A 27,960-nucleotide genomic window follows, 5' to 3' on the forward strand; every position below is an offset into this window, starting at 1 on the left:
TCTCTTCTCTTTTATACTCCGCTGTGGCATGATGATACTTGTATATCAAGACATCGCTTGTATATCAAGTCAACATTAATTTAAAAAATTGTCTTGTCTTGCAAAACGCTCTCAAACCAAGTTACTCTCAAACCAAGGTTTTACTGTATACACAACAAAACAGAATCATTCATAAGTGAACAGTTTTATTCAGTATTTAAAAAAAACAAAGTAGCATTTTCTTTTTAGTAAATACGCTGTTATAGTAAAGCCTGATATATAAAATCGTTTTTTAAAATTGATGAGGTGTTTTTTTGGATAGAGTGAAGGATTAGTACCCACCTCTGTCACATTTTTACTGCAGTCTGGGCCCTATTGTGGAGACTCACCCTCTCTATTTGTCCTGGTGAGCATTACCACTGAGATAGAAAGTAATGCAAAATCAATATATTCGAGTTGTCACTGGAAAAAGAGGAGAGGGGAAATCTTCCACCTGAATACCAGAGAGGGAATTTGGAGAAACTACCTCTCCCTTCTTGTTTTTTTCCAATAGAGGAAGTTAAAGTGGTTGTAAATGCTTTTGAGTGACTTCTACCTATAGGTAAGCCTGCGTGTCACTGATCCCAGCGCTCAAATGGAAATCAGTCTGACGCACTATAGCTGCTTTATATATATATATATATATATATATATATATATATATATATATATATATATATGAAAATTAAAAAAATATGTCAGGACTGAAGTCGCAACATTAATAGCACTAAATGAAGAATCAATATGAAATTTCAGTGCTAAACAATTGCGTACAATATGTTCAGATATTTATCACATGAAATTTGTGCAAAAAATACAATATGGTGTGCCGAGTTGTATCCTAAGCATTCGCTGCCTGAATACCACCACCGATCATCCACCCCGTGAGCACCCCTTTGTGTATGTGCAAATTGAGCCTGTAACCTCCTCTTAGTCACAATACACCTGAAGCCTTTGGACTAGATCATCAGCAATCCTTATCTTGAAAAGCTCAGCATGGCAGGTATAACATGAAAGGATATGAAGGAATGCTACGCATAGTGTAATACTGTTGCTTTATTGTGACCATAAAAACCCTGCTTACATAATATGCTTACAAGATGAGTGAACAAAACAGCATGTCAGCAATAGCAAAGTCGTCTGTCTCACCACCGCCCGAAGTTCCGAAAAACCACTAGTTATGATGAGTCCCGGGATAACGCTTTGATGTGAGTAACAGGTGAAACGCCTAGTCATGTCCTAACGCGTTTCATCATCACGTCTTGGTCCTAGAATAAGGCTGGTCTATAGGTAGTGGAAATATCTCCTAAACAATATCTCCTAACAGTCACAGAGCCAGAGTCCACGGCCCTGGAAGGAAGAGGGGTGAAGATGGACGCGGCCTGCACAAGGGGAAAGTGCGGGCTTCGTTTTCAGGTAAGTGTCACATAATGGGCTAGTATGCAATGCATTCTAGCCCATCATGCTTTTAATTTTCAGGGAGCAAATGAGGAAGTAAAACCCATCAGGGTTTACTTCCTCTTGAAGGGAAATCTCCCCAATGAGACATAGTTTGCAAAAAATAAACTGGTGAGGATGTTACTTATTAATGCATGAATAAAACATTTTGGCTATAAATACACGGTAAGAACTAGAATTATTTCCCAATAGTTACTAAACAATTGTATTTAATCTGATTGGTGATTGAGAGGTTTTAAATTCAGTTCTTAGGTTGCCCATGGGTAGACATGTCCTCAACTGCAAATACATATTGTCAAAATTATTGGGACCTTTGCAGCTATAACAGCTTCAACTCTTCTGGGAAGGCTGTCCACAAGGTTTAGGAGTGTGTCCATGGGAATGTTTGACCATTCTTCCAGAAGCGCATTTGTGATGTGGACAAGGAGGCTTTTCTCAGTCTCCGCTCTAGTTCATCCCAAAGGTGTTCTATTGGGTTGAGGTCAGGACTTTGTACAGGCCAGTCATGTTCCCCCACCCTAAACTTGCTCATTCATGTCTTTATGGACCATCCACTGGTCCAAATCATTTGGTGGAGGGGGGATTATGGTGTGGGGTTGTTTTTCAGGGATTGGCCCCTTAGTTTCAGTGAAGGGAACTCTTAAGGCGTCAGCATACCAAGACATTTTGGACAATTTCATGTTCCCAACTTTGTGGGAACCGAACCGAAAATCCAAAATGAAATATTTCAGTGTGCACCAGTCTAATCAATATACGTTTATTGGGATTTTTTTACCAAAAATATGTACTGGAATACATATTGGGTGAAATTGATGAAGAAATTAGATTTTTTTTACTGGATATGTTTTATAGCAGAAAGTAAAACATATATATATATATTTTTTCAAAATTGTCATTTTTATTTTGTTTGTAGCACAAAAATCTAAAACCGCAAAGGTGATCAAATGCCATCAAAAGAAAGCTCTGTCATGGAACGTCCCACACTCTGCTTGAGTGATTCCGTCATGTACCGCTTCCTCCAGTCTGAATATAGATATTAGATATTAGCCACATATTACAACCAAGAACTAGGCATGACTTGTTTGGCCGCAAAGCTGGAACATGAACTGTTTATTTGAACAAAGACACACAGATATTTACAGTTCAGGTGACAATCCCCCATCCTTTGCATAATGACAGTGTGGTGTAGACTACATTCAGTAACAGACACACAGGTGTATTCAAACTTCTCATCAGTAGACTATCCTATCAGCAGGGAGAGCTGTTGGAGGAGTTCCCCCCTCCCTCCTCACAGCAAATACACATATACATCCCATAATACTTTTCTCCCAAGGCAGACAGACACAATAGCACAATGAGATACAGCCACACCTCAAACTATCTAGTAAAGAGTCTACAACAATATATGAAACAATATACATATATATATATATATATATATATATATATATACATACACACACACACACACACACACACACAATATTCCGGTGTGGTTGTACAGTGAGTCTTATTAGTGCAGATCAGACTAGGGTTCTCGTTCACCTTGTGCCCCTAATAGACACAGGGTAACCTATACATAAGAGGGGACGGGGGAGCTGGAAAAGAAGATTCCTGTGCTCTCCAAGGTAATCTGAGTTCCACAAGCCCCCCGCCCAAAGTGGCTCCCGTCACACACGCTGTTTGTGGGGAAAAAAATACACATTTTATTTGGGTACAGCATTGCACGCCCGCACAATTGTCAGTTAAAGATACGCATTGCCGTACCGCAAAAAAAAGCCTGCTCATTAAGGGGGTGAAACCTTCTGGGACTGAAGTGGTTAAATATGGTTAGTTTCTCTGTACTGTTACAAAATATAGAAAATACTAATTCCTGTGGTGTGCAGGAAATGTTATTAATTTAAAATGAGACATTTTACTCCTGCATTTTCAGGTTTGTTAAATGACAGGCAGACTTTGAGACTTGGATAAACTGGAACAAAACACGATGATACTAATAAAACTATCTAAACAATTTAACTTTTTCAGATTATCTATGGAAGCCTGTGATGGAAGACATAGAGCACGGTTTAGTTACCAACACTGAACATAAACTACACTGTAAAATCTCTGGATATTTCCCAGATGACCTGACTGTGAGGTGGTATAAGAAGAATGAGGGGACAGGTGACGTTATTGCTCTGGATAATGTCAATAAATACAAGGCTACAGTTTGCAAACACCAGAGACAGTCAGATAATACATACAGCTGTACAGCCAGTCTGATGTTCACCCCAACACTGGCAGAAGATCGGAGGTCAGAGTTTTTCTGTGCAGTACAGCATCCCAGTACAGAGCAGAACATAGAGAGAAAAATAGGACCCCTACAAATCCTGGGTGAGTACTCTGACAACCCATAACTATTAGGATGTTGTATTGCTGGAGTGGACATGTTCACATGACCACTGCAACTACTGGTGAGTGCTTTCCAATAAAGTATAAGGTCAAATTTCCTTCTTTATGATTTTGATGCTAACAGAGTAATCTTTCTTGTATTTATTATGTCTAGTGGCTCCACATGGGATAGAACCTGTAAGATTCTCCCTCAGTGATTCAGGAGAGGTGAGATGTTCCTTGACTCTGAAGAGATTCTACCCTCAAGATGTTAGGATCAGATGGAGCGCAGGAGAATCACAAGCCAAGATAATTTCTGAGAGCCAACCAGTACAGTCTTCAGATGGTGAAACATTTGATGTTACAAGTGTGTGCACATTGCCCTGGCCTCTCTGCTTTCCTCTCTATGTCACCTGGGAGCATCAATCAGTAAAAGAAGCTCAGAGTATTATACTGAATCCATCAGGTAATAATTGAGTACAGCATGAGATGGTGTTTGTACAAAAGTATATCCTAGTTAATATCGATTATTGGTGTCAGTGGGAGAAATGGTGCTCCATTGTTGGTGTTAGATAGATGGCAGAATAGTGTCTCATATTATATGTGACCTGGGAGCATCAATCAGTACAAGAAGCTCAGAGTATTATACTGAGGTTGTCAGGTAATAAATGAGTCCAGTATAAGAGGGCACTTGTACAAGAGTACATTTTAATACACAGAAGATGCTTGTGAATCCCTTTTACTTAATTATATGTAATTTTCAAAAACAATGAATAAGGCTTGACGGTTGAACATATTAGCCTGTTATGTCAGATATGTTCATCTTTTATTAACCTCCCTGGCGGTATGATTCTGTCTGAAAAAACATGCTGAAAGCGGTACAATTATTTGCAAGGAAATTTGGTGTTTTATACTGTAGGCCTGTGATTTTTAGGAATAACTCACTTAAATCTGACCAAACAAGAATCTAATAGGCATCCCGGGTATGACATTTTTTTAAAAACAAAATTTTAAATTATAATATAATAAATAATTATAAATAATTATAGCAAGTAATAATATAATTAAAATAAAAATTATTCAATAATGTAATCAAATCAAAATCACTGAAATTTTCTCAGTTGCAGAATTGTTGCTGTCATTATTTTATTTTTTTATGACGAATTTCCCCGCAAATCGCTATCGCACAATTCTGCAGGTGATTATAATTTATTATCGCTGTTTTCTAGCTGATCTAAAACCATTTTTGACATAAAAAGACACTTTTGGTTGCTATGGACAATCTACAGTTTGCAGGCAGAAAGAAAGGTTTTTATTATATAAAAGTACATGTAGGGCACTGGGCAGACCACTAGGGACAAGGGGGGTGTGTTTTTTTTTTACATACAGTACTGTAATCTATAAGATTACAGTATACTGTATGTATAGTGTTTGTTTACTTTTTTGAATTTGGCGCCGATCTCCGCTCCCGTGCGTCGTAACGTCGCAGGGAACGGAGATCGGCGGCACAGGAGGACGCTGTGTGAATCGAGCGAGGTCCCGCTCGCTCACCCAGCGCGGTGGCATCGCTGGATCCAGGAGAAGGTAAGCCAGCGCACGCTGCAGGCTCTGCATGTCTACCCCGAGCGTGACTCGGGGATACCGATCGCAGCAAGAAAAACCCACCCCGAGTCACGCTCGGGGATACCGCCAGGGGGGTTAATAAACTTGGATTATGAATCTTTAGCCATGTACTGTCTTTTTCTATAATTTACAAGACTGTGGGCAGACAGGAGCCCTAGCTGTAGCACTGACATTCCACGAGCCACACAGGCTTATGCCTCGTACACACGTATGGGTTTCCCGGCTGACTTTTTACCGCCGGGAAAGCCGAGAACCTGCTCGGCAGCTTTTTCACCTGATCGGTTTTCCTGGCAGGAAAGCTGCCATGAGAGCTCTGGCTGGGAAACCCGGCCGTGTATGCTCCACCGCAGTGTTTCCCATAGGAAAACTGCCGGAAAAAAGAGCGCCAGGAATCGCGGCAGGAAAAAAGAGAGCGTGTTCTCATTTTTCCCAGCGGATTTCCTGTCGGGAAAACTGCCATGGAGCATACACACAAACAGTTTTCCCAGCCAAAAGCTGTCATGGCAGTTTTCCCGACGGGAAAACTGGTCGTGTATACGAGGCATAAGAGGGAGAACACGTTCTATTTGTGTATTTGCCTCTTCCTTCTATACCTGCAGAAAAATGTAATCTCCTCATGAGCATATTGATCACTGAGCTGAACAAGCTAAACATCTTCAACACCTTCAACTTAGATCCCAAAATTACTGGTATTTAAAAGTGTACACCAATAAGGAAATAAATGTATGTAATGATTGACTGTAATCAGTGGTGTATATTTATACAGTGGCAGCGCTGTGAGCAATTAGTGTAAAATGTTGAAAATAAAATTAGTGCATGAACCTAAAAACAAATGTGCTGACTTTAACTGGAAAGGGCAAAATCTGGTTCAGCTGTGCAGCTTTTCCCTTCAGCTTGTTCAATTAATTATTTTTTCTTTTTTACACTGTTGCTTTAATTTTTTATTACTTTTCTTGCTGTCGCAAGGAATCTAAACATCATTGTGACAGTAATAGGCAGTGACAGGTACTCTTTATGGAGAGATCTGAGGTCTATAAGACCCCAAATCCCTACTCTGCCCTTAAAAGCATTCAAAACAACAGGAACAGTGTTTTCTAATTACATTTTTTTTAAATGGCGCCATTGACATCCAGGTAAACCAGAAGTGATGTCAGGTCATTGCTTCTACCATAGCCAAGAGATGATCAAAGCCAATCCGGTGAGACAGGAGAGCCCGAGAAAGCTGTGGAAGGCGTTGGAAGGGATTATTATTCTGGGAATGTATGTTCCTTGCTAAAGAGAATTATTTTTTTATCAGTTTGTTATGGGTAAAGTCCCGGTTTTAAGGATTTAGAATTTATAGCGGTATGCACTCTCCAGCATTACTAAAGTACTTTCACCATTCTGAACGATTATCAAAAGAACCAACTGATATCTAAATAATCTCTCTTAGTTCTCTGCTGAGTTTGAAAAAGTTCAGAATCCTTAAAGAAAAATATACATGTTCATATAACATCCTTTGTAAAATACTTTATAACATGTGCCTGTATGAATTATAATATCTTCCTTGTTTGGATTAATTATTTTGGACTACTCCTTAGATCTTCCTTGGCATCCACACATTAAAGAGCTAAATACATCTGACCTCAAACTCAAAACTGAGTCCAAAATACAAGTGAAAATTTCTGGATATTTTCCTGAGGATCTGACTGTGGAATGGTATAAGAAGGAGATGGGGACAGATGGATTTGTTGCTGTTGATATCAATAAATACAAGAGTGAAATCAGTGATCACCAGAGACAGTCAGATAATACATACAGCTCTACAGCCAGTCTGCTGTTCACCCCAACACTGCCAGAAGATCAAGGGTCAGAGTTCATGTGCCGAATGAAGGACATAGAGAGAAGAATAGGACCCCTACAACTTACGGGTAAGTTCTCTACACTGACAACCAACTACTGTACTCTTGGAATATTATAATGGCGGAGGAGAAAAATTCACACAGAATTCAGGAAGCATTTCCAGTGACAACAGAATTGATTTGTAGCCTGCACTTGTAATCTTCTACCTGAATCCTGAGAATTGTCCAGAACTGTCACAATGTATGTTTGATTACACATACAATACATTTGGACTTAAAGCTGAAATTTACATATGGCAATTTTTACATAGATCCATTGGTCCTGCTTGGACCGAGATAAGTATGTACAGTATACTATACCATAAGTGTGGGGTCTCCATGGCACAAACATACCTACATTGGTCCAAATTGTCACACCTGGAGTTCTAATTTTAAGAATATTTAAAGCCAAAGCATTTCCTTTTCTGGGTGGGGAACGGTTAAAGTCCCTGTCAGGTTTTTTTGCTGTTCCATTAGGGAGATTTTCCTTTACTTACTCTTCTAGAGACTCAATTGGAAGTGACAAGAAATCCCTCCAAAGTGAAGACAAATCCCCTCTTAAAGTGATTGTAAAGGTTTGTTTTAAAAAATTAAATAACAAACATGTTATACTTACCTTCTCTGTGTAAGGGTTTTGCACAAAGTGGCCCTGATCCTCCTTTTCTGGGGTCCCCCAGTAGCGCTCCTGGCTCCTCCTCTTCTTGAGTGCCCCCTCGAAGAGCCACTTTCCATGGGGGCACTCGTAGTCCTGCTGTCTGTGTCTATTGACACAGACAGCAGGACTCGGCCCCGCCCCGGGTCCCGTGTAATTGTATTTGATTGACAGCAGCGGGAGCCAATGGCTCCCGCTGCTATCAATCTATCCAATGAGGATTCAAATCAGCGGTTAGAGCTGCTGTGCTTGTCCCCGTCGCTGGAATGATCGGCTCAAGGCAAGAAAAAGGGGGGCTCTGGGAGGGTGCTGCAGCACAAAAGGTTTTTTACCTTAATACATAGAATGCATTAAGATGAAAAACCCTGGGGGCTTATAACCCCTTGAAGCTCCCCAACAAACATCTGGTTTAGATCTACCCACAACTATGTAGTGCAGTGGCCTGTCTGATTGGATACAAATTAATTAGCTAGATTAGGTAGGTTCTCTTATATAGTTTTGGAAAATCTAAAGTAGATTGTATAAAGTTTGTATGGCCAACTTTAACATGCATGGTGATTCTCAGACAGCCTGTCACCAGAACAAGTGTCTCCATTAGAAGACTTTACTTCTGTATCTGTTTAGTGAGAACTATACAATGTTGGGTTTTCCATTACTTCCTGTACCACAGACAATGGTCACCAGGACAAACAGGGAACAAGACAACAACAAAGAATCAAATGCCAGAGGTTCTAACACTTCACTGGCTTATCCAAAACTAAATAAATGAGTTTATGCTTTAGACACTATTGTATTACACACTGAAGTTGTCTGTTATACTGTAAACCGGTAATCTTTCTTGTATTTATGTCTAGTGGTTCCGCAGATGATAGAGCCGGTGAGATTCTCCCTCAGTGATTCAGGAGAGGTGAGATGTTCGCTGACTCTGAAGAGATTCTACCCTCCGGACATGAAGATCAGATGGAGAGCAGGAGAATCACCATCCAAGCTAATCTATTACTCCCAACCAGTACAGTCTGAGGATGGGGAAACATTTGATGTTACCAGTGTGTTCACATTGCCCCGGCCTCTCTGCTTTCCCGTCTATGTGACCTGGGAGCATCAGTCAGTAAAAGAACCTCCGAGTATTATACTAAATCCATCAGGTAATAATTGAGAACAGCATAAGATGGTGTTTGTACAAAAGTACATCCTAGTTAATAATATCGATTATTGGTGTCAGTGGGAGAAATGTTGCTCCATTGTTGGTGTTAGATAGATGGCAGAATAGTGTCTCGTATTAGAGGAGGGATTAGTGCCCCAAGGGCCAGATAAAGGCAAGCAAAGGGCCGCATCCGGCCCACGGGCCGCAGTATGGAGACCCCTGCCTTAAAGCATGTTATATAGCACATTGCTTGTGCTATGTAATTTGTTCCCCTGTATCATATAAAATACCTGGCTGATCCTGCCTCTTTCAGCTGCAGCCTTGCTCGGTCTTCCACCCCCACCTGTTTCAGTGCCGATTTGCTCCCCGCCCCTTTTTTAAAAAAAATGCTGATTTCTACCATATTTTAGAGCGCCTCCCAGTGCTCACATGACTGCTCGCCTCTCCTCATGGCTGACGTCAGCGAGAGTTATTGGCCCCTCCTGCTGTAGTTGTCAGCCTAGGAGAGGAGAGAGGTGAGCAGTCACGTGAGCGCCGGGAGATGCTCTAAAATAAGGTAGGAATCAGCATATTTTTTATAAAACACATGCAGTGTGGCACATGTTCTTATTTAACAGAGGGGATTGTATGATTATATCATGGTGGCTTTACAACCACTTTAAAATCATAAATCATTATATGATCATTTTCATATTAAAATTATTCAAAAGCTACTACATGTCCTTGTGTCCGATATAATATTTGGTTCACATGGATTAATAATTGTGATTCCTTCCAGATCTTCCTTGGCGTCCACACATTGAAGAGCTAAACTCACCTGACCTCAAACTCAACACCGAGTCCAAAATACAAGTGAAAATCTCTGGATATTTCCCTGACGTTCTGACTGTGGAATGGTATAAGGAGGAGATTGGGGCAGACAGATTTCTTGTTGTTGATAACAATAAATACAAGACCGCAGTCAGTGAACACCAGAGACAGTCAGATAAGACATACAGCTGTACAGCCAGTCTGCTGTTCACCCCAACACTGCCAGAAGATCAGGGGTCAGAGTTCACCTGCAGAGTGCAGCATCCCTGTATGGAGAAGTATATAGAGAGAAGAATAGGACTAATACAAATTATGGGTAAGTTCTCTACACTGACAACCCACAACTATTAGGATGTTATATTATGGAAAAGCAAAATTCACACAGAATTCAAAAAGCATTTCCACTGACAACAGAAATAATCCTTAGCCTGCAGCTGTAAAAAAAAATGTTAACATATTACTGGCTACCTGAATCATTGGAATAGTCCAGAATGTTTGCAATCTATGTTTGATTCCACAGAAATTTGAACTTAAAGCATATTTTCAGGAAAATTGGGATAGCACCTACTTGGTTACATGTTTTCGCATAGCATAGCAAATATTTAAAAATTGCATTGAATCTTTTTTGATGCTCTTTTCTGGACCATATAGCATTGTAAAATTCTACTAATTATCTTTGTTTATGAGGGGTCTGGACAGCTGTGTTTGATATAAGCAACCCTGTCTCTACTGTGCAGGCAGATCTTCATTATCAGATGTAAGTTGATTTGAACACTGTCTGTCCTAATTAGGGTTACCAAAACTCCACAACTTGTTTGCTGACAAAACATGAAACATTTACTGTACTGACAGAGCCAATTTTTACTGATGTTGCACCCTGATGTAAAGGCAGGGTTGCTATTAAATTTAGTTTGCCAGGTAGTAGTTATCCTGGTTAATTGTTAGAAGATCCACTGATTCCTCACCAAACTCTGGAATTGATGCACCTTTTCTCTTCTGTCACTAGGTGGCGCTGTAGCTGGTGAGATTAGAATGACAAGGGCTTAGCAAGGTCAGATCATGAATGGATGGGGTGTCTCAGCCAATTGGCAGGGGTCTCTTTGGTCCCTTGACCTGCTGGGAGAGCCTATTTATTTGGGTGGAGTCAGGTGATCTGTGTTATATGCCCCCTTGGACGGCAGTCTGGCTGGACGTCTGTTATGTCACCCGGATAGCTAGGCTGGAAGCCTGAAGCCTATCCCAGGGACACCTGGCTACTAGGCTGCCTGAGGCCTATCGAGGAGCAGGAGAAGCAGCGTAGGGTTGGGACTGCAGGATTGGAGTCCAATTGAGGATAAAGCTTTCAATGGCCGGGCAACCAGTTGTGGTCGGAGGTAAAGAGGTCGCCACGAAGGGACAATCCACCTTGTTACCGGAGACTACAGTGAGTAAGCAGGAGCCAGTGCCAGAGAAGTCTTCTCACCAGCCAGGGATGGTGAAAAGTGGGAAAGCTTCTGCAAGTGCCAAGCCAGGGACCCAGCAGGATAGCGAGGGTGATGCTTGAGGAGTATACAGCTTGTTAGCTGTGGAAGAGCTCAGGAGATTTAGTGGCGATTGGATCTGAAAGTCTAGTGAGACACTGTGAGCTCAGTGCATGCGAATCTACAGTGGGAGACTGTAGTGTAAGAGAAGAACTATTTAGTGTTGTTAATAGTTGAAGTACAACCACCGTTAGTGACTGTTACAAGATATGTTGCCATAGGAGATAGCAGTCCTAACTATATAGAAGTGTTATCTAGCTGGAGGCCTTCCACTGTATAGCTGTCTACCTATAGAAGTCTCGGAGTCTGCCAATTATCATTGCATCTACTTAAGGGTGTCCTGGCCCTAACCCTCTCTCCCATCGTTCTGTTAAGCCCCTGGGAGAAATGTTGTTGTATTTAGTATAAATAGGGTGAGCAACACTTCCTATTTAGACTTATGGGCACCATTTTGTTATACATTACTATTACTACCGTGTTTCCCCCGAAAATAAGACCTACCCTGAAAATAAGACCTACTGTGATTTTCCAGGAGGGCTGCAATATAAGCCCTACCCCGAAAATAAGCCCTGGTTTAAAGTACTTGTAAAATCCTATAATCCAGTCTATTACAGTACTAAATAATGTACAATGTACATTATATAATACTGTAATAGAGTGGATTATAGGCTTTTACAAGCATTTGAACTCACAATGCTAAATGCTAACAACTCCTGAGCTGACAGGCAGGGAGGGAGAGGGGTAGAGAAGACAGGTGGCACAGGAACTGGCAAATACACATTACATGATAAGACTTACCCTGAAAATAAGCCCTACCGTGTCTTTTATTGCCAAAATGTATATAAGACCCGGTCTTATTTTTGGGGAAACACAGTATACAGGATTTATATAGCACCAACCGTTGCACAAAGCTTTACATACAACTTTAGCTTAGTGTTCATAAACCCTTACATATGCCCCCTGAGGTGAATAGCATCAGGTGATACACAGAGATTAAACAAATCCTCCTATATAAGTTGTATCTGCTTATCTGAAGCCCTCTCTAATTTTACACAGAATTTCTCAGCTGCAGAAGGCAGGAATCTGATGTCACACTCTACACAGCATAGAGCAGAGTTGAGTGTAGTCTGAGACCTGAGTGGAGGGAATGGATACACCCAATCTACGCAGTCTCAAACATGCACAGCTGAGAAATGACTGAGGCTGTCAATCACCTGCTGTGTGCTGGGGTCATCTTTCAGAATTGCCTGGTGTTGGCATAGACTGTCAGAAGTTACTCATGCATACAGGCATACCCCACTGCTTAGCAAAGGAATGAGAAAAAAGATAGAAATCATACTGGGTGCTTTGGATAGAGGAAGGAAACGCTTTGTTCATTATTAATTTCAGAGGTTTACAACCACTTTAAATACACACTGTGGTATTGTATTTGATAATACATTTGACAATGTAATCGACTTGTATTTATGTCTAGTGGCTCCACAGGAGATAGAACCTGTGAGATTCTCCCTCAGTGATTCAGGAGAGGTGACATGTACTCTGGCTCTGAAGAGATTCTTCCCTCCGGGTATTAACATCACTTGGAACACAGAACAACAAACTGAGCTAAAGTCTGATGGCAAACCAGCAAAATCTGAGGAGGGTGAAACATTTGATGTTACCAGTGTGTGCACACTGCCCCGGTCTCTCAGCTTTCCTGTCTATGTGATCTGGGAACATCAATCTGTGAGACATCCTCTGAGGATCGTACTAAAGAGATCAGGTAATATATGAATACAGCAGATTATATCAATTGTTACTGATAACTTTCTAATAATGGAGACTGGGTTCACCTAAAATAGGTTTTCTACTATCCTTGTTCAGTTATATAATACCAGTTGATAATAAGTTTGTATTAGAAATAATTTAAACTTCGACAGCACTATTCTTCTTGGGGACGCAAAGCACTTTATCTGCTGTTGGGGCCGCCATCTTGGGTGCACTCTGTAGAATATCTAAAAGGGAGCAGTTGAAACAGCTGCTAAATTAGGGCCACATCCCCGGTATAGTTTGAAGAAAGGACTCCCCTAAAAAATGGGACATTATAGGCTCAAGGAATGTACAGACGTAAACTAAACAGAATATATAATGAAGTATTTATTGGTATCAAAGTCTTCAGGCTCACAGGCAGTCCACAGGGTGCACACTGGGATCACTATGTAGTTTTAGTAAATCCACCCCACTGTGTTTGTCCTGTTTTATTATTTGTTTCTGTATGTCCCTGTGTATCCCCCCTTCTGTTTCTCTTAGTACAGCCCCATGCTAACCACTCCCAGCACTATGGGTCTAGAGTAGTATAATTCTTACCCACATAGAATAAAAAAATTCAAGAACATTTTTTTTGCCCATCAAAATAAGTCCTCTATATGTGCCCAGCTGCAATACACTAACACCCACAGGGGGCGCGCGGAAGCTCGTGCACGGGACGATGTAGATGGACGCCCTCACGGCAATTTTGGCCATGATATAGCCATCTTTCGGCTATAGCGCGTGCAGGAAGAGGTTAAACGGTGAACATTTGTCTTTTGACCTTCAAAATAAGCCAGATTAACATCCTCTGTATGTGCTTGATTCTACTTCTGAGCCTTTCCAATAAATTAAACTGCCTGTGAATCTACTCAAGTCAGCAAGTTGCCATATTCTAGATGGAAACTGAGTCTCAGGAGGGGTATGTCTTTTGCATATATTGAAATTTGAGACATGGCTAAATTTATTAATATAAAAAGATTTGGAATACCCCCTCCCCCACCTTCTTACACATATAGGCAGAATTATATTTCTCATTCTGAGAGGTTAATAGTAGAAGCACCTACCGGACAAGAAGATAATTTTCTGACAGCCTACATTAGTTGAAATATATATAATTACATGTCTTTGTTTCTGTTATTATAATATTTGGTTTATTTGGACTAATAATTTTTATTACCTTCCAGATCTTCCTTGGCATCCACAGATTGAAGAACTAAATTTGTCTGACCTAAAACTCAACACTGAGTCCAAAATACAAGTGAAAATCTCTGGATATTTCCCGGATGATCTGACTGTGGAATGGAATATGAAGAAGATGAGGACAGAGGGATTTGATGCTGTTGATATCAATAAATTCAAGAGTGAAATCAGTGAACACCAGAGACAGTCAGATAACACATACAGCTGTACAGCCAGTCTGCTGTTCACCCCAACACTGCCAGAAGATCAGGGGTCAGAGTTCATCTGCAGAGTGCTACACCCCAGTCTGGTGAAGGACATACAGAGAAGAATAGGACCCCTACAAATTACAGGTAAGTTCTCTACACTGACAACCCACAACTATTAGGATGTTACAGTATGGATGGAATAGACACGTTCACATAAGATTTTAAAAGCATTTCCAGTGACAGTAAGAGAAAGTATCCTAATAATGTAGTCTGCAGCTGTTATTTTTAAGGTGAAATTATAACGTGAACCCTGGCAATTGGCATGTTATATATTTGTTATACATTATTATTACTATACAGGATTTACAAAGCGCCAACAGTTGCATAGCGCTTTATATTTAACTTTAACTTCATGTTTGTAAACTCTTACATATACCCAGTTTAGTGACTGGCCTCAGGCGATAAACAGAAATTAAACAAATCCTCCTACATAAGTTGTACCTGTTTATCTGCAGCTCTCTCTCTCTTATCTTACACAGCATTTCTCAGCTGTAGAAGGCAGGGGGCGGGGATCTGATGTCACACACTGCACAGCATAGAGCAAAGTTGAGTGTAATATGAGTGGAGGGAATGGACACACCCCCTCTACACAGTCTCATACATACACAACTGAGGCTGTCAATCACCTGCTGTGTGCTGTAGGAGGAGGAGGGGGGGTCAGGCCATCTTTGGGGATTGCCTAGTGTCAACATAGACTGTCAAAAGTGACTCTTGCATATAGAAAAGAAATAAGAGAGGAGATAGAAATCATACTAGGTGTTTTAGATAGAGGTAGGAAATGTTTTGTCCATTATTAATTTCAGAGGTGTACAACCAGTTTAATGCACTGTGGTATTGTATTTGTTAATAAATTTGACAATGTAATCTTTCTTGTATTTATGTCTAGTGGCTCCGCAGGAGATAGAACCTGTGAGATTCTCCCTCAGTGATTCAGGAGAGGTGACATGTACTCTGGCTCTGAAGAGATTCTTCCCTCCGGGTATTAACATCACTTGGAACACAGAACAACAAACTGAGCTAAAGTCTGATGGCCAACCGGAAAAGTCTGAGGATGGGGAAACATTTGATGTTACCAGTGTGTGCACATTGCCCCGGCCTCTCAGATTTCCTGTCTATGTGATCTGGGAACATCAATCAGTGAGACATCCTCTGAGGATCGTACTAAGGAGATCAGGTAATACATGAATACAGCAAAATATATCAATTGTTACTGATAACTTTTTAATAATGGAGACCGGGTTCACCTAAAATAGGTTTTCTAGTATCCCTGTTCAGTTATATAATACCAGTTGATAACTTGACCAGAAAATTTTGAGTTTGTATTATAAATAATTTAAACTTCGACAGCACTATTCTTCTTGGGGACGCAAAGCACTTTATCTGCTGTTGGGGCCGCCATCTTGGGTGCACTCTATAGAATATCTAAAAGGGAGAGGTTGAAAGAGCTGCTAAATTATGGCCACATCCCTGGTATAGTCTGGAGAAAGGACTCCCCTAAAAAATGGGACTTTATAGGCTCAAGGAATGTACAGATGTAAACTAAACAGAGTATATTATAAAGTATTTATTGGTATCAAAGTCTTCAGGCTCACAGGCAGTCCACACTGGGATCACTATGTAGTTTTAGTAAATCCACCCCACTGTGTTTGTCCTGTTTTATTATTTGTTTCTGTATGTCCCTGTGTATCCCCCCTTCTGTTTCTCTTAGAACAGCCCCATGCTAATCACTCCCAGTACTATGGGTCTAGAGTAGTACAATTCTCACCCACATAGAAGAAAAAAAATTCAAGAACATTTTTTTGCCCATCAAAATAAGTCCTCTATATGTGCCCAGCTGCAATACACTAACACCCACAGGGGGTCGCGCGGCAGCTCGTGCACGGGACAATGTACATGGATGCCCTCACAGCAATTTTGGCCGTGCTGTAGCCATCTTTCGGCTATAGTGTGGGCAGGAAGAGGTTAAACGGTGAACATTTGTCTTTTGACCTTCAAAATAAGCCAGATTAACATCCTCTGTATGTGCTTGATTCTACTTCTGAGCCTTCCCAATAAATTAAACTGCCTGTGAATCTACTCAAGTCAGCAAGTTGCCATATTCTAGATGGAAACTGAGTCTCAGGAGGGGTATGTCTTTTGCATATATTGAAATTTGAGACATGGCTAAATTTATTAATATAAAAAGATTTGGGATACCCCCCCCCCTCCCCCACCTTCTTACACATATAGGCAGAATGAAATTTCTCATTCTGAGAGGTTAATAGTAGAAGCACCTACCGGACAAACAGATAATTTTTCTGACAGCATACATTACTTGAAATATATATAATTACATGTCTTTGTTTCTGTTATTATAATATTTGGTTTATTTGGACTAATAATTTTGATTACCTTCCAGATCTTCCTTGGCATCCACAGATTGAAGAACTAAATTTGTCTGACCTAAAACTCAACACTGAGTCCAAAATACAAGTGAAAATCTCTGGATATTTCCCGGATGATCTGACTGTGGAATGGAATATGAAGAAGATGGGGACAGAGGGATTTTTTGCTGTTGATAACGATAAATACAAGAGTGTAATCAGTGATCACCAGAGACAGTCAGATAACACATACAGCTGTACAGCCAGTCTGCTGTTCACCCCAACACTGCCAGAAGATCAGGGGTCAGAGTTCATGTGCAGAGCGCAGCACCCCAGTCTGGTGAAGGACATAGAGAGAAGAATAGGACCAATACAAATTACAGGTAAGTACTCTACACTGACAACCCACAGCTATTAGGATGTTACAGTATGGATGGAATAGACACGTTCACATAATATTAACAAGCATTTCCAGTGACAGTAAGAGAAAGTATCCTAATAATGTAGTCTGCAGCTGTTATTTTTAAGGTCAAATTATAACGTGAACCCTGGCAATTGGCAAGACCTGTTATATATTTGGTTACATTATTATTATTACTATACAGGATTTATATAGCGCCAACAGTTCATGTTTGTAAACTCTTACATATACCCAGTGAAGTGACTGGCCTCAGGTGATAAACAGAGATTAAACAAACATTAATTGTACCTGTTTATATGCAGCTCTCTCTCTCTCTCATCTTACACAGCATTTCTCAGCTGCAGAAGGCAGGGGGTGGGGATCTGATGTTACACACTGCACAGCATAGAGCAGTGCTGAGTGTAATCTGAGACCTGAGTGTAGGGAATGGACACACCCAACCTACACAGTCTCAAACATACACAGCTAAGGCTGTCAATCATCTGCTGTGATTGGGGGGGTGGGGGTTCAGGCTGTCTTCAGGGATTGCCTGGTGTAAACATAGACTGACTGTCAAAAGGGTCTCTTGCATATAGAAAAGAGAGAGGAGACAGAAATCATACTTGGTGTTTTAGATAGAGGAAGGAAATGCTTTGTTCATTATTCATTTCAGAGGTGTACAACCACTTTAATACACACTGTGGTATTGTATTTGATAATACATTTGACAATGTAATCTGACTTGTATTTATGTCTAGTGGCTCCACAGGAGATAGAACCTGTGAGATTCTTCCTCAGTGGTTCAGGAGAGGTGACATGTACTCTGGCTCTGAAGAGATTCTACCCTCAGGGTATTAACATCACTTGGAACACAGAACAACAAACTAAGCTAAAGTCTGATGGCAAACCAGCAAAGTCTGGGGATGGGGAAACATTTGATGTTAGAAGTGTGTGCACATTGCCCCGGCCTCTCAGATTTCCTGTCTATGTGATCTGGGAGCATCAATCAGGGGGACATCCTCAGAGGATCGTACTAAAGAGATCAGGTAATACATGAATACAGCAGATTATATCAATTGTTACTGATAACTTTATAATAATGGAGACTGGGCTCACCTAAAATAGGTTTTCTACTATCCCTGTTCAGTTATATAATACCAGTTGATAACTGGACCAAAAAATGTTGAGTTTGGATTATAAATAATTTAAACTTCTACAGCACTATTCTTCTTGGGGACTCAAAGTACTTTATCTGCTATTTGAGACATGGCTAAATTCATTAATCTAAAAAGAGTTGGGATACCCCCTCCCCCACCTTCTCACACATATAGGCAGAATTGTATTTCTCATTCTGAGAGGTTAATAGTAGAAGCACCTACCGGACAAGAAGATAATTTTTCTGACAGCATACATTAGTTGAAATGTACATAATTACATTACTTGTTTCTGTTATTATAATATTTAGTTTATTTGGACTAATAATTTTGATTACCTTCCAGATCTTCCTTGGCATCCACAGATTGAAGAACTCAATTTGTCTGACCTAAAACTCAACACTGAGTCCAAAATACAAGTGAAAATCTCTGGATATTTTCCGGATGATCTGACTGTGGAATGGAATATGAAGAAGATGGGGACAGAGGGATTTGATGCTGTTGATATCAATAAATACAAGAGTGTAATCAGTGAACGCCAGAGACAGTCAGATAAGACATACAGCTGTACAGCCAGTCTGCTGTTCACCCCAACACTGCCAGAAGATCAGGGGTCAGAGTTCATGTGCAAAGTAAAGTATCCCGGTATGGAGCAGCCCATAGAGAGAAGAATAGGACCAATACAAATTATGGGTAAGTTCTCTACACTGACAACCCACAACTATTAGGGTCACTTCTTGCTGAGGCAGGGCACATGTTAAAATATGCTCTTTCTGCTAGAAAATTACTTAGAACCCCCAAACAGAATATATTTTCTGAAAACAGAGGCCTTGGAGAAGAAAATGGTGGCTGTTGCAATGTTTTATAAATATAAAAGATGGTATTGCATTGAGTAAATAGCTACCAACCGTGTCAAGAAAAAACTGTGCACGCCTGTGAAATGATGAGAAACTACAGTACCTAAAATTGTCCATAGTTGACGCTATAAAAGCCTTTGCAGGTTACCACTTAAGAGTCAGGCCCCGTACACACGACCAGTTTCCTCGGCAGAATTCAGCTTCCGACCGAGTTTCTGGCTGAATTCTGCCGAGGAAACTGGTCGTGTGTACACTTTCGGCTGAGGAAGCCGACGAGGAGCTCGACGAGGAGATAGAGAACATGTTCTCTATTTCCTCGTTGTTCTATGGGAGCTCTCGTCCCGCCGAGCTCCTCGGCGGCTTCAGGGCTGAACTGGCCGAGGAACTCGATGTGTTTGGCACGTCGAGTTCCTCGGCCGTGTGTACGAGGCCTCAGTCATGAATTATTCCCTAGAATTATTGCTCTCACTCCGACGTTCACAGCAATACATCACATGTGTGGTGCAATTACTGCACCGGACCTAAATGCTGCAATTTCCTGTATGTGCAGGGGGATAAGGGTATGTTTATTTTTCATTACCTATTTATTTATTTTTTTACTTAATTTCATTGCTACCACAAGGGGAAGAACAATACCCCTGTGATATCTTTGGGCAGATGACAGGTAAACTTTTTGGAAATATCAGGGGTCTATTAACAGATAGAGAATAACAGCTCTGAAGCCAGAAGTGGCTAAATCCTCTTTGCTTCTGGGGTCCTTTGTCACAAAGGAGATGGAGAAATGGATGTTCCTCCGTTTCCTCTGGGAGAATCCAGGAAGCACTACGGGCAGCAGCGGGAGGAGGGGGATCTTTGGAGTGCTGTAAAAGTGATCAGGTTTTGAAGAAGCACAATGTATGTGTGAAATGTCGTCACCCCTTGGTCCGTTGTTTTAGTCCTGGTGGCAGTCTTTCAATAAACCTATTGGACGGATGTTGGGGTGCAGCAAATGTTTGCAGATTTTTTTGCTCACTTGGTCTACATGTTCACAGTTGCAAGTCGGCGCTATCACCTAGCTCTTCCTTTTTAGTGGATTATTTTACTCACCTGGAGCAGCGAACTGATCTCATTTCTCAATTTTACAAGCAAGCCAATCACCGGCTGAATAAAATGATACCAGCCATTCTCCTGGTATAACGACTTGCTGAACAGGGCATTTTAATACATATGTGTTTTGGCAAGTGATTAAATTGGCTTTCCGTCACGTGACCCTCCTCAGCACCTCTTCTGCTAGTGATCCAGTATTGTTGCCTGGGCCTGCCACTAGCCAGACTTGTCACTGCCCCTTGCCGTGAAACCAATATAACACTGCTGGAATATTCAGGACTTGTGAGGAGCCCCCCCCCCCCCCACCCAATAGTCAGCCAACGGCACATCGTCTGGCAGTAATGTGAAAAACATACCCCCCCCCCCCACTTTGCAGCCCCAAAAAAGAGAAGATTAGGGTTCCAGCACATCACATGACCATACTGAGTATTTGGGACATTTATATTTTGTTTTTAGCTTGAAGTAGTGGGGATTAGTGTTTGAGGGGGGGGGGGGGGGTTGTTGCTGGCTGGAGTTTGGCTTTAAGAAATCATTTTAAAACATTGTATACTCTGGTAAATACATCCTCCTTTGTTTGGCCCTCTGTAAACAGGGCTGTCTAGATGCTATGCATGTCCCCTGATGTTTTAGACCCCTTTCACACTGGGGCGGTTTGCAGGCACTATTGCCTGCAAACCGACCTGAAACAGCGGTAGCTGTTTCTCCAGCGTGAAAGGAGCGATGAGCTAGCAGGACCGCTCCAAAAGTCCTGCTAGCCGCATCTTTGGAGCGGTGAAGGAGTGGTGTGCTTACCACTCCTCCACCGCTCTTTCCCATTGAAAGCAATGGGAAACCGTGGCTTTACCCCCGAAAAGAGGTGCATAGCGGGCGGTATTAACCCTTTTTTCGGCCGATAGCGGGGGGTAAAACCATACCACTAGCGGCCGAATACCGCTGCAATTTTGACGGTAAAGCGCCTCTAAAAAAGTTGGCGCTTTACCGCCACCAAACCTCCCGCCCCAGTGTGAAAGGGGCCTTAGTGTTCCCAGACAGACAATTTCATCATCCAGCCCGCTGTCTGCAGCCTGGTAAAGTCATTGGCAGGCTGCGGCTGGATAGTGTAGAATGGCAGGGATGAATACCTGGAACACAGAAGATATGCATCCTGGGTAATCATCCTTGACTGTCTAGGGCCCTAAAGGTGGGTACCACTTGGTAGAGTGTTCAGCCCCATCCAGCCACAGCCTGCCAAAGACTGTAGCAGGCTGCAGGAAAAGAGACTGGGCACTGCACCTATCCCTTCCAAGTGCACAAAAACACATGATGCACAGCAGCCTGACAGCCCCGATGTGCAAGACATGTAATTACATCTACGAGGGTGTACGGAAATAACTGAGCAAGAAAAAAATGATCACAAATGAATAAAAGATGTTTAGGGGGTGGTTAAAGGAGAGTATAAATGATCTTTATTTAAATTTTTCCCACTAACAGATCTGCATAAATAACATTTATTTTCAAAGAGCTTTTGGAAGCTGAATCCAGCTGACATTAAGCAGCTCTCTTGGCATTTTTGTTTTCATTATTCTCTACAACTATTTTTTGCCCATCACAGGACCCCAACCGATGAGCCAGCAAAAAAAAAAACAGATCATAAAGATGTGATAACAACTGACCAACAAGAACAAGGCACTGGGGTGTAAGAAAAAACACAATCCATACTAATAATTCCTCTCTATGAGAAAGTACCAGCCATGTGGTAATACTTTGGACTACAGTTGTCTTAAAGCACCAACCTCACACCACGTTTGACAGTCTATGAGGATATCAGGATTGATGTTACACCTCTCATTGGAGTTCTACATTTTAGGACACTACACATTGCTGTAGGTTTGACAAAACAAGGAAGGACATGGTTTTGTTATTTTTTAAAGTGGATGTAAACCCGATTCATGAAATTTGAGCTGGGCACGTATATCGGCAGTGTTTTCTTATATCTCTTCAAAGCACTAAGTCCTGTGGCTTTCTCCAGCTCCATTCTTGATAACTTCTGACAAGTTCTCAGACACATGGGATAAAACCAGGCAGAATTTTGTCTTCTGGGAGGTTATTATAAATAGATTAGCAGACAGCTAAACTATTCAGGAAACAGCTCTGAGAGTCTCTGCCTATGAGGAGAGGGGGTGTGTGCCTTTCCTCCAATCAGCTGTGTTGGCTGTATGCCCAGACTTCACACTAAGTGCTGAACAGGAAGAGAAAAATCTGTAACAAGATCTGCACTTTCTAAACAGTATATAAAGCTGAAGACAGCAGATATGCATGTAAAACTTATGTAGGGAGATTTATTTAATCTCTGTGTATCAAGGCTGTTCACTTCACTGGGTATATGTGAGGGTTTACATCCACTTTAAGCAATATTCCATTTTCCAGAATGTGTTTTCAAAGTACACACACTGAGCAATAAGCTTCATGTAAGCTTTTACTGAGAAAGGAAGTAATTTGCACCACTGTGCTATAGCTCTACAGATATGTAAGCTTCTGACAAATTCCAATACAATTTCATCCACCAGGTACTGAATTATTATTTCAGAGTGCACTTTGCAACTGATAACTCAAGCTGAAGTGGAAGTCTACCAAGATGATATAAAAACTTTACTTTTATACTGTAATCTTTTCCAAAATTTATATAGCAGGAATCATAGTTATTACATGGCAGAAAATAGATATTGAATGTTAAAATAATACAACTGAGACGTAATAAAGTAAACATATAAAGCAATTCATAATAATGTCAAACTGTAGGTATTAAAAGATCAGTAAGTTTACTTGTAATGCTTTGGATTGGATGGATCAGATTTCTAGCAAAGTATTCCTCTTTGGAAATAAAGAAAAGTTAGGTAAGAAACAGAAATATAATATGGTATGTGGATAGTTGAGACAAAATGTGTTACTTTCCAGCCCAAAAAACACATTTCTTCTAACCTTAGAAGTGATTCTTTTTTTCTTTACACTTTGTGATTTACATTTATCTTCTGGACAATGAATGTATATACTGCATGCCATGTCTGTGTAAAATGCAACCAAACTTAAAAGAAATAAAATTTCTTACAAAAGTAATTTAAGAAAAGAGATATTTGTTCCAGTAAGAAGTTTATTAACAACTCCTGTAAGGGAATACGGTCCTCAGATTCTCTCCCCACATTCAAAGTTAGGTGGTTGATAGAGACAATTCTGCACGCTTATTTTCTAGACCAGTCCAAACTTTCTAAACAAAGGGCCAATTTACTGTCCTCCAGGCTTTAGGAGGGCCGAACGTTGGTGTCAGTGTAAGAAATGGTGCCCCATCCTTGGTGTCGGTGGGAGGAATAGTGCCCCATCCTTGGTGTCGGTGGGAGGAATAGTGCCCCATCCTTGGTGTCTGTAGGATGAAATAGTATCCCAACATTGGTGTCAGTAAAAATAATAGTGCCCCATTGTTGGTTAGTGGGAGGAATAGTGCCTTCTCATTGGTGTCATTGGGAGGAATAGTACCCCATTATTGGTTTCAGTAGGAAGAGTAGTGCCCCATCGTTGGTGTCAGTGGGAGGAGTAGTGCCCCAAGGGCCGCATTAAAGCAAGCAAAGGGACACATCTTTGTTCTAGACTATATAAACTATTGTTGGAACAGTAGCCCATACCTCTTTTATGAATTCTAAAATCCAAGAGTCTTGTTATACATTTTTATCACGATAGTATAGTCCCTGACAAATTGTGTAATTTGACAAATTGCTGAAAATACCCAATGATCTCTGTGCAATGTTGGGGAGGTTGTGGGTAGAAAGGAACATTCCTACATCTCTGGTGAAAATGCCCCCTCATCAAACCCCTTCTGGGCGGAAGTCAATAAGCTGATTACCAGTATTAATCAACATCAGTTAGCTTATGACTCTCTTCCTTTGCCATTTCATGACACACATATGGCAGTGGGCACTTACAAACAATTATTGATATCTCAAATGTATATTGTGGGCAAGTGCCTCATTTTGATCTACTGGAAGTCTTCAGTAGTTCCTACGGTTAGAGATTGGCTACTGAAGGTGCAAGAAATAAAGAAAAGCAGAAAAGCTGAGGTATTATAGTGCTGATAATTACAACAACATTTTAATAATTTGGGCCTTGTGGATAGACTTCACCTCCTCCTATGTTTTAGACTTCATATGTTTGGGAGCACTGTCCGATATACAATTCTGAAGCTCCACGTTGGTAAATGTCTATATATATATATAGGCAGATTCAGAGAGACTTACGCCGACGTATCAGTAGATACGCCGTCGTAAGTCCGAATGTGCGCCGTCGTATCTTTAAGCGTATTCTGGAAACCAGATACGCCTGAATTTGGCCAAGATACGACCGATGTAAGTCTCCTATGCCGTCGTATCTTGGGTGCATATTTACGCTGGCCGCAAGGGGCGCTTCTGTTGATTTACGCATTGAATATGTAAATGAGCTAGATACGCCGATTCACGAACGTACTTGCGCCCGTCACTGTAATCTACGTGGTTTATGTAAGGCGTTTTTCCGGCGTAAAGTTGAACCACCAAAAAGCTGGTCTAAGTCGTTTAGGGTATGGACGTCGGAAGTGCCGTTGGATTTTACGTCGTTTACGTAAGTCGTATGTAATTGGGGCTGGGCGTAAGTGAGGTTTCACGTCTTACGCATTGTGACGTCGTATCGTAGGGAGTATTTGCGACGTGATTCTGAGCATGCGCGCGCATGCGCCGTTCGTTCGGCCATGCATTCACATGGGGTCACGATTCATTTCAATACAACACGCCCACTACCAGCCTACTTTGAATTACGCGGGCTTACGCCGGCCCATTTACACTACGCCGCCGTAACTTAGGGAGCAAGTGCTTTGTGAATACTGTACTTGCCTCTATGTTACGTCGGCGTAGCGCATATGAGATGCGCTACGCCCGCTTAAACATACGCCGCTCTACGTGAATCTGGCTAATAATGTTTTAACTTGGAAACGTAAAAAATAAACATTTAATTCAAAAATAAAAACTCCCGTAAAATACTTGAAACAGGAATAATTCATGCCGGCAAAAAATTGAATTTACATGCAACAGGAGTACATGAGCATACTGTATGAGACAGGCAGAGCATTTACTTACTAGTTGTGAATTCTTTGCTGAAGCCACTAGATGGTGATGTCCTCCAACTACTATCTTGCAGGCACCATTGTCTACAGCAGTGTTTCTCAACCTTTTATTAGTTAAGGCACCCTTTAAAATTATAGACCATCTCAAGGCACCCTATAGGCCCCTTTCACACTTATAAGACTTAACCCACGATTTGTGATGGCAAAGTAGCATGACAAGTCGTTTCCCATCATTTCCAATGACAATCATTCATATTAGTACGACTTCAAGTCGTTCCAACTTCAAAGTAGTCCCTGTACTACTTTGGTCCGATTTTGATGCCACTTACACAGGCATGTAAAATCGCGTGATTTTGAAGTTGCAGTAGTGTAAAAGTGGCCAATAGACAATCTCAAGGCATCCTTTAAAATGATGGACAGTCTCGAGGCACCCTATTCTAAAATGTATAAAAGCTATTCTAATAGCGTATGCAGTAACATCCAAACGTAGGACACTTAACGTTAGAGGTGATTTATTCTTCCAAAGCAAAAACACTTTTGCACACTTGTGCAGACTAATATTACAATGTTTCTCTTCTCCCTCAATTTCTCTCCGTTACTCTACTAATGTCACCCCAGTGCTGAGGGAGATGGACAGAGGAGGGTCAAACAGACATTCTCCTTATTAGCTCATGATGTCATTGGTTGTTAGGATGCCAGTGTCTAAAAAGTCGTAACGGTGCATAATGAAAACTCATGGCTTTGTGTAACTAAGCTGCAAAAATATCTTCAACTTTACAGAACATATACAATTGCAGGTGACTGACTACTACTAGCTACAGTGCCTTGAAAAACTATTCATACCAGTATACATTTTCCACATTTTGTTATGTTACAATCAAATACCGAAATGTATTTTATTGGGATTTTATGTGATAGACAACACAAAGTGGCACATAATTGTGAAGTGGAAGGAAAATGATAAATGGTTTTCATTTTTTTTTTTACAAATAAATATCTGAAAAGTGTGGCGTGCATTTGTATTCAGCACTTTATTCATTTATTGAAACTCCATGCAGATGGTGTTCCTGATGGGAAACGGGCTCAGAATTCAGTCTCTCGCTGGCCCTCCAGAGCAATGAAGCAGTCTGCATTGTACCCCCTATACAGGCTCTCTTTTCCTAAGAAGTAGAAGCTGTAAACAGCAAAGATCCCATTACCTGCCTATTAGTGGAATTGTGGAAAAGATGTCAACTAGATGAAGCTCCTCACAGTGTCTAAGTACAGCAGTGACAACGCTAGTAATAGAGCCAGCACTGTCACAACATGTCACTCTGTCAGCATTGCTAGTACATGTCATTGTGTCAGAACATGGAACACGTCACCTGTGCTATCTGTTAGCATGTCAGATCACAGTATGTTAACACATGTCACGCATAACATATCTTGTAGGTGATTCTTGTTAGCAGGGTATTGAATTATGGGCTAGAAGCCTCTTGGTTGTAGAGAATACTTTACTTTAATAGAGGATATCTTTATCATGGAACAAGAAAACAGTAACTGAATAACAAACAAGTGCATATAAAAGAAATAGACCATACATCCTGTTATAGCATAGAATACATTCACTATACGCTATAATACTGCAGTGCCACCTGCTGGATAGATAGGTATACAGTAAAACCTTGGTTTGAGAGTAACTTGGTTTAAGAGCGTTTAACTTGGTTTTGCAAGACAAGCTAATTTTTTTAATAAATTTTGACTTGATATACAAGCGATGTCTTGATATAAGAGTAGTGTCATGTCACAACTGAGTATAAAATAGAAGTGAGGTGCCTCTAAGTGTAGCAATATGGTTACATGTAATGAAGGTACAACATTTAGCAACACACATGGTTGATGATTAAAACAGGCACATCTAAGTATGCAGGCATCCAGGGTAAAGCTGTCCACATAGACCATGTGAGTTGCTAAATGTTGTACCTTCATTAAATGTAACCATATTGCTACACTTAGAGGCGCCTCTCTTCTCTTTTATACTCTGGAGCTCCTGCTGGGTTTTTCTTCTAATCCCCTTGTGGAGGCTTCCATTTGTGGATGGACATTTTATTGTTACTTATCACATTGCTATAATCTTTTTATATGGACTATAGGCTGAAGGGCTTATGAATAAATGGTCATGGAACGAATCATTTGAGTTTCCAATATTTCTTATGGGAAAATTTGCTTTGATATAGATGTGCTTTGGATTACAAGCATGCTTCCGGAACGAATTATTCTTGCAATCC

The 27,960-nt window shown here is 40.9% G+C and overlaps 1 protein-coding gene across 1 annotated transcript in view; it reads left to right on the forward strand.

Annotated features, from left to right (window-relative positions):
- LOC120944352 overlaps window positions 1–22,736 on the forward strand; it is a 142,745-nt gene extending 120,009 nt beyond the window's left edge. The window contains exons 22-28 of the mRNA XM_040358403.1: window positions 12,953–13,240; window positions 14,451–14,798; window positions 15,601–15,888; window positions 17,113–17,460; window positions 18,236–18,523; window positions 18,977–19,324; window positions 22,166–22,736. Of these exons, the coding sequence (XP_040214337.1) occupies window positions 12,953–13,240; window positions 14,451–14,798; window positions 15,601–15,888; window positions 17,113–17,460; window positions 18,236–18,523; window positions 18,977–19,324; window positions 22,166–22,215 (1,958 nt within the window). The 3' untranslated portion in view covers window positions 22,216–22,736. The remainder of the gene's footprint in view (window positions 1–12,952; window positions 13,241–14,450; window positions 14,799–15,600; window positions 15,889–17,112; window positions 17,461–18,235; window positions 18,524–18,976; window positions 19,325–22,165) is intronic.
- Window positions 22,737–27,960: the final 5,224 nt, after the last annotated feature.

Source organism: Rana temporaria, chromosome 6 (assembly GCF_905171775.1).
Source record: "Rana temporaria chromosome 6, aRanTem1.1, whole genome shotgun sequence".
Taxonomy (NCBI): domain Eukaryota; kingdom Metazoa; phylum Chordata; class Amphibia; order Anura; family Ranidae; genus Rana; species Rana temporaria.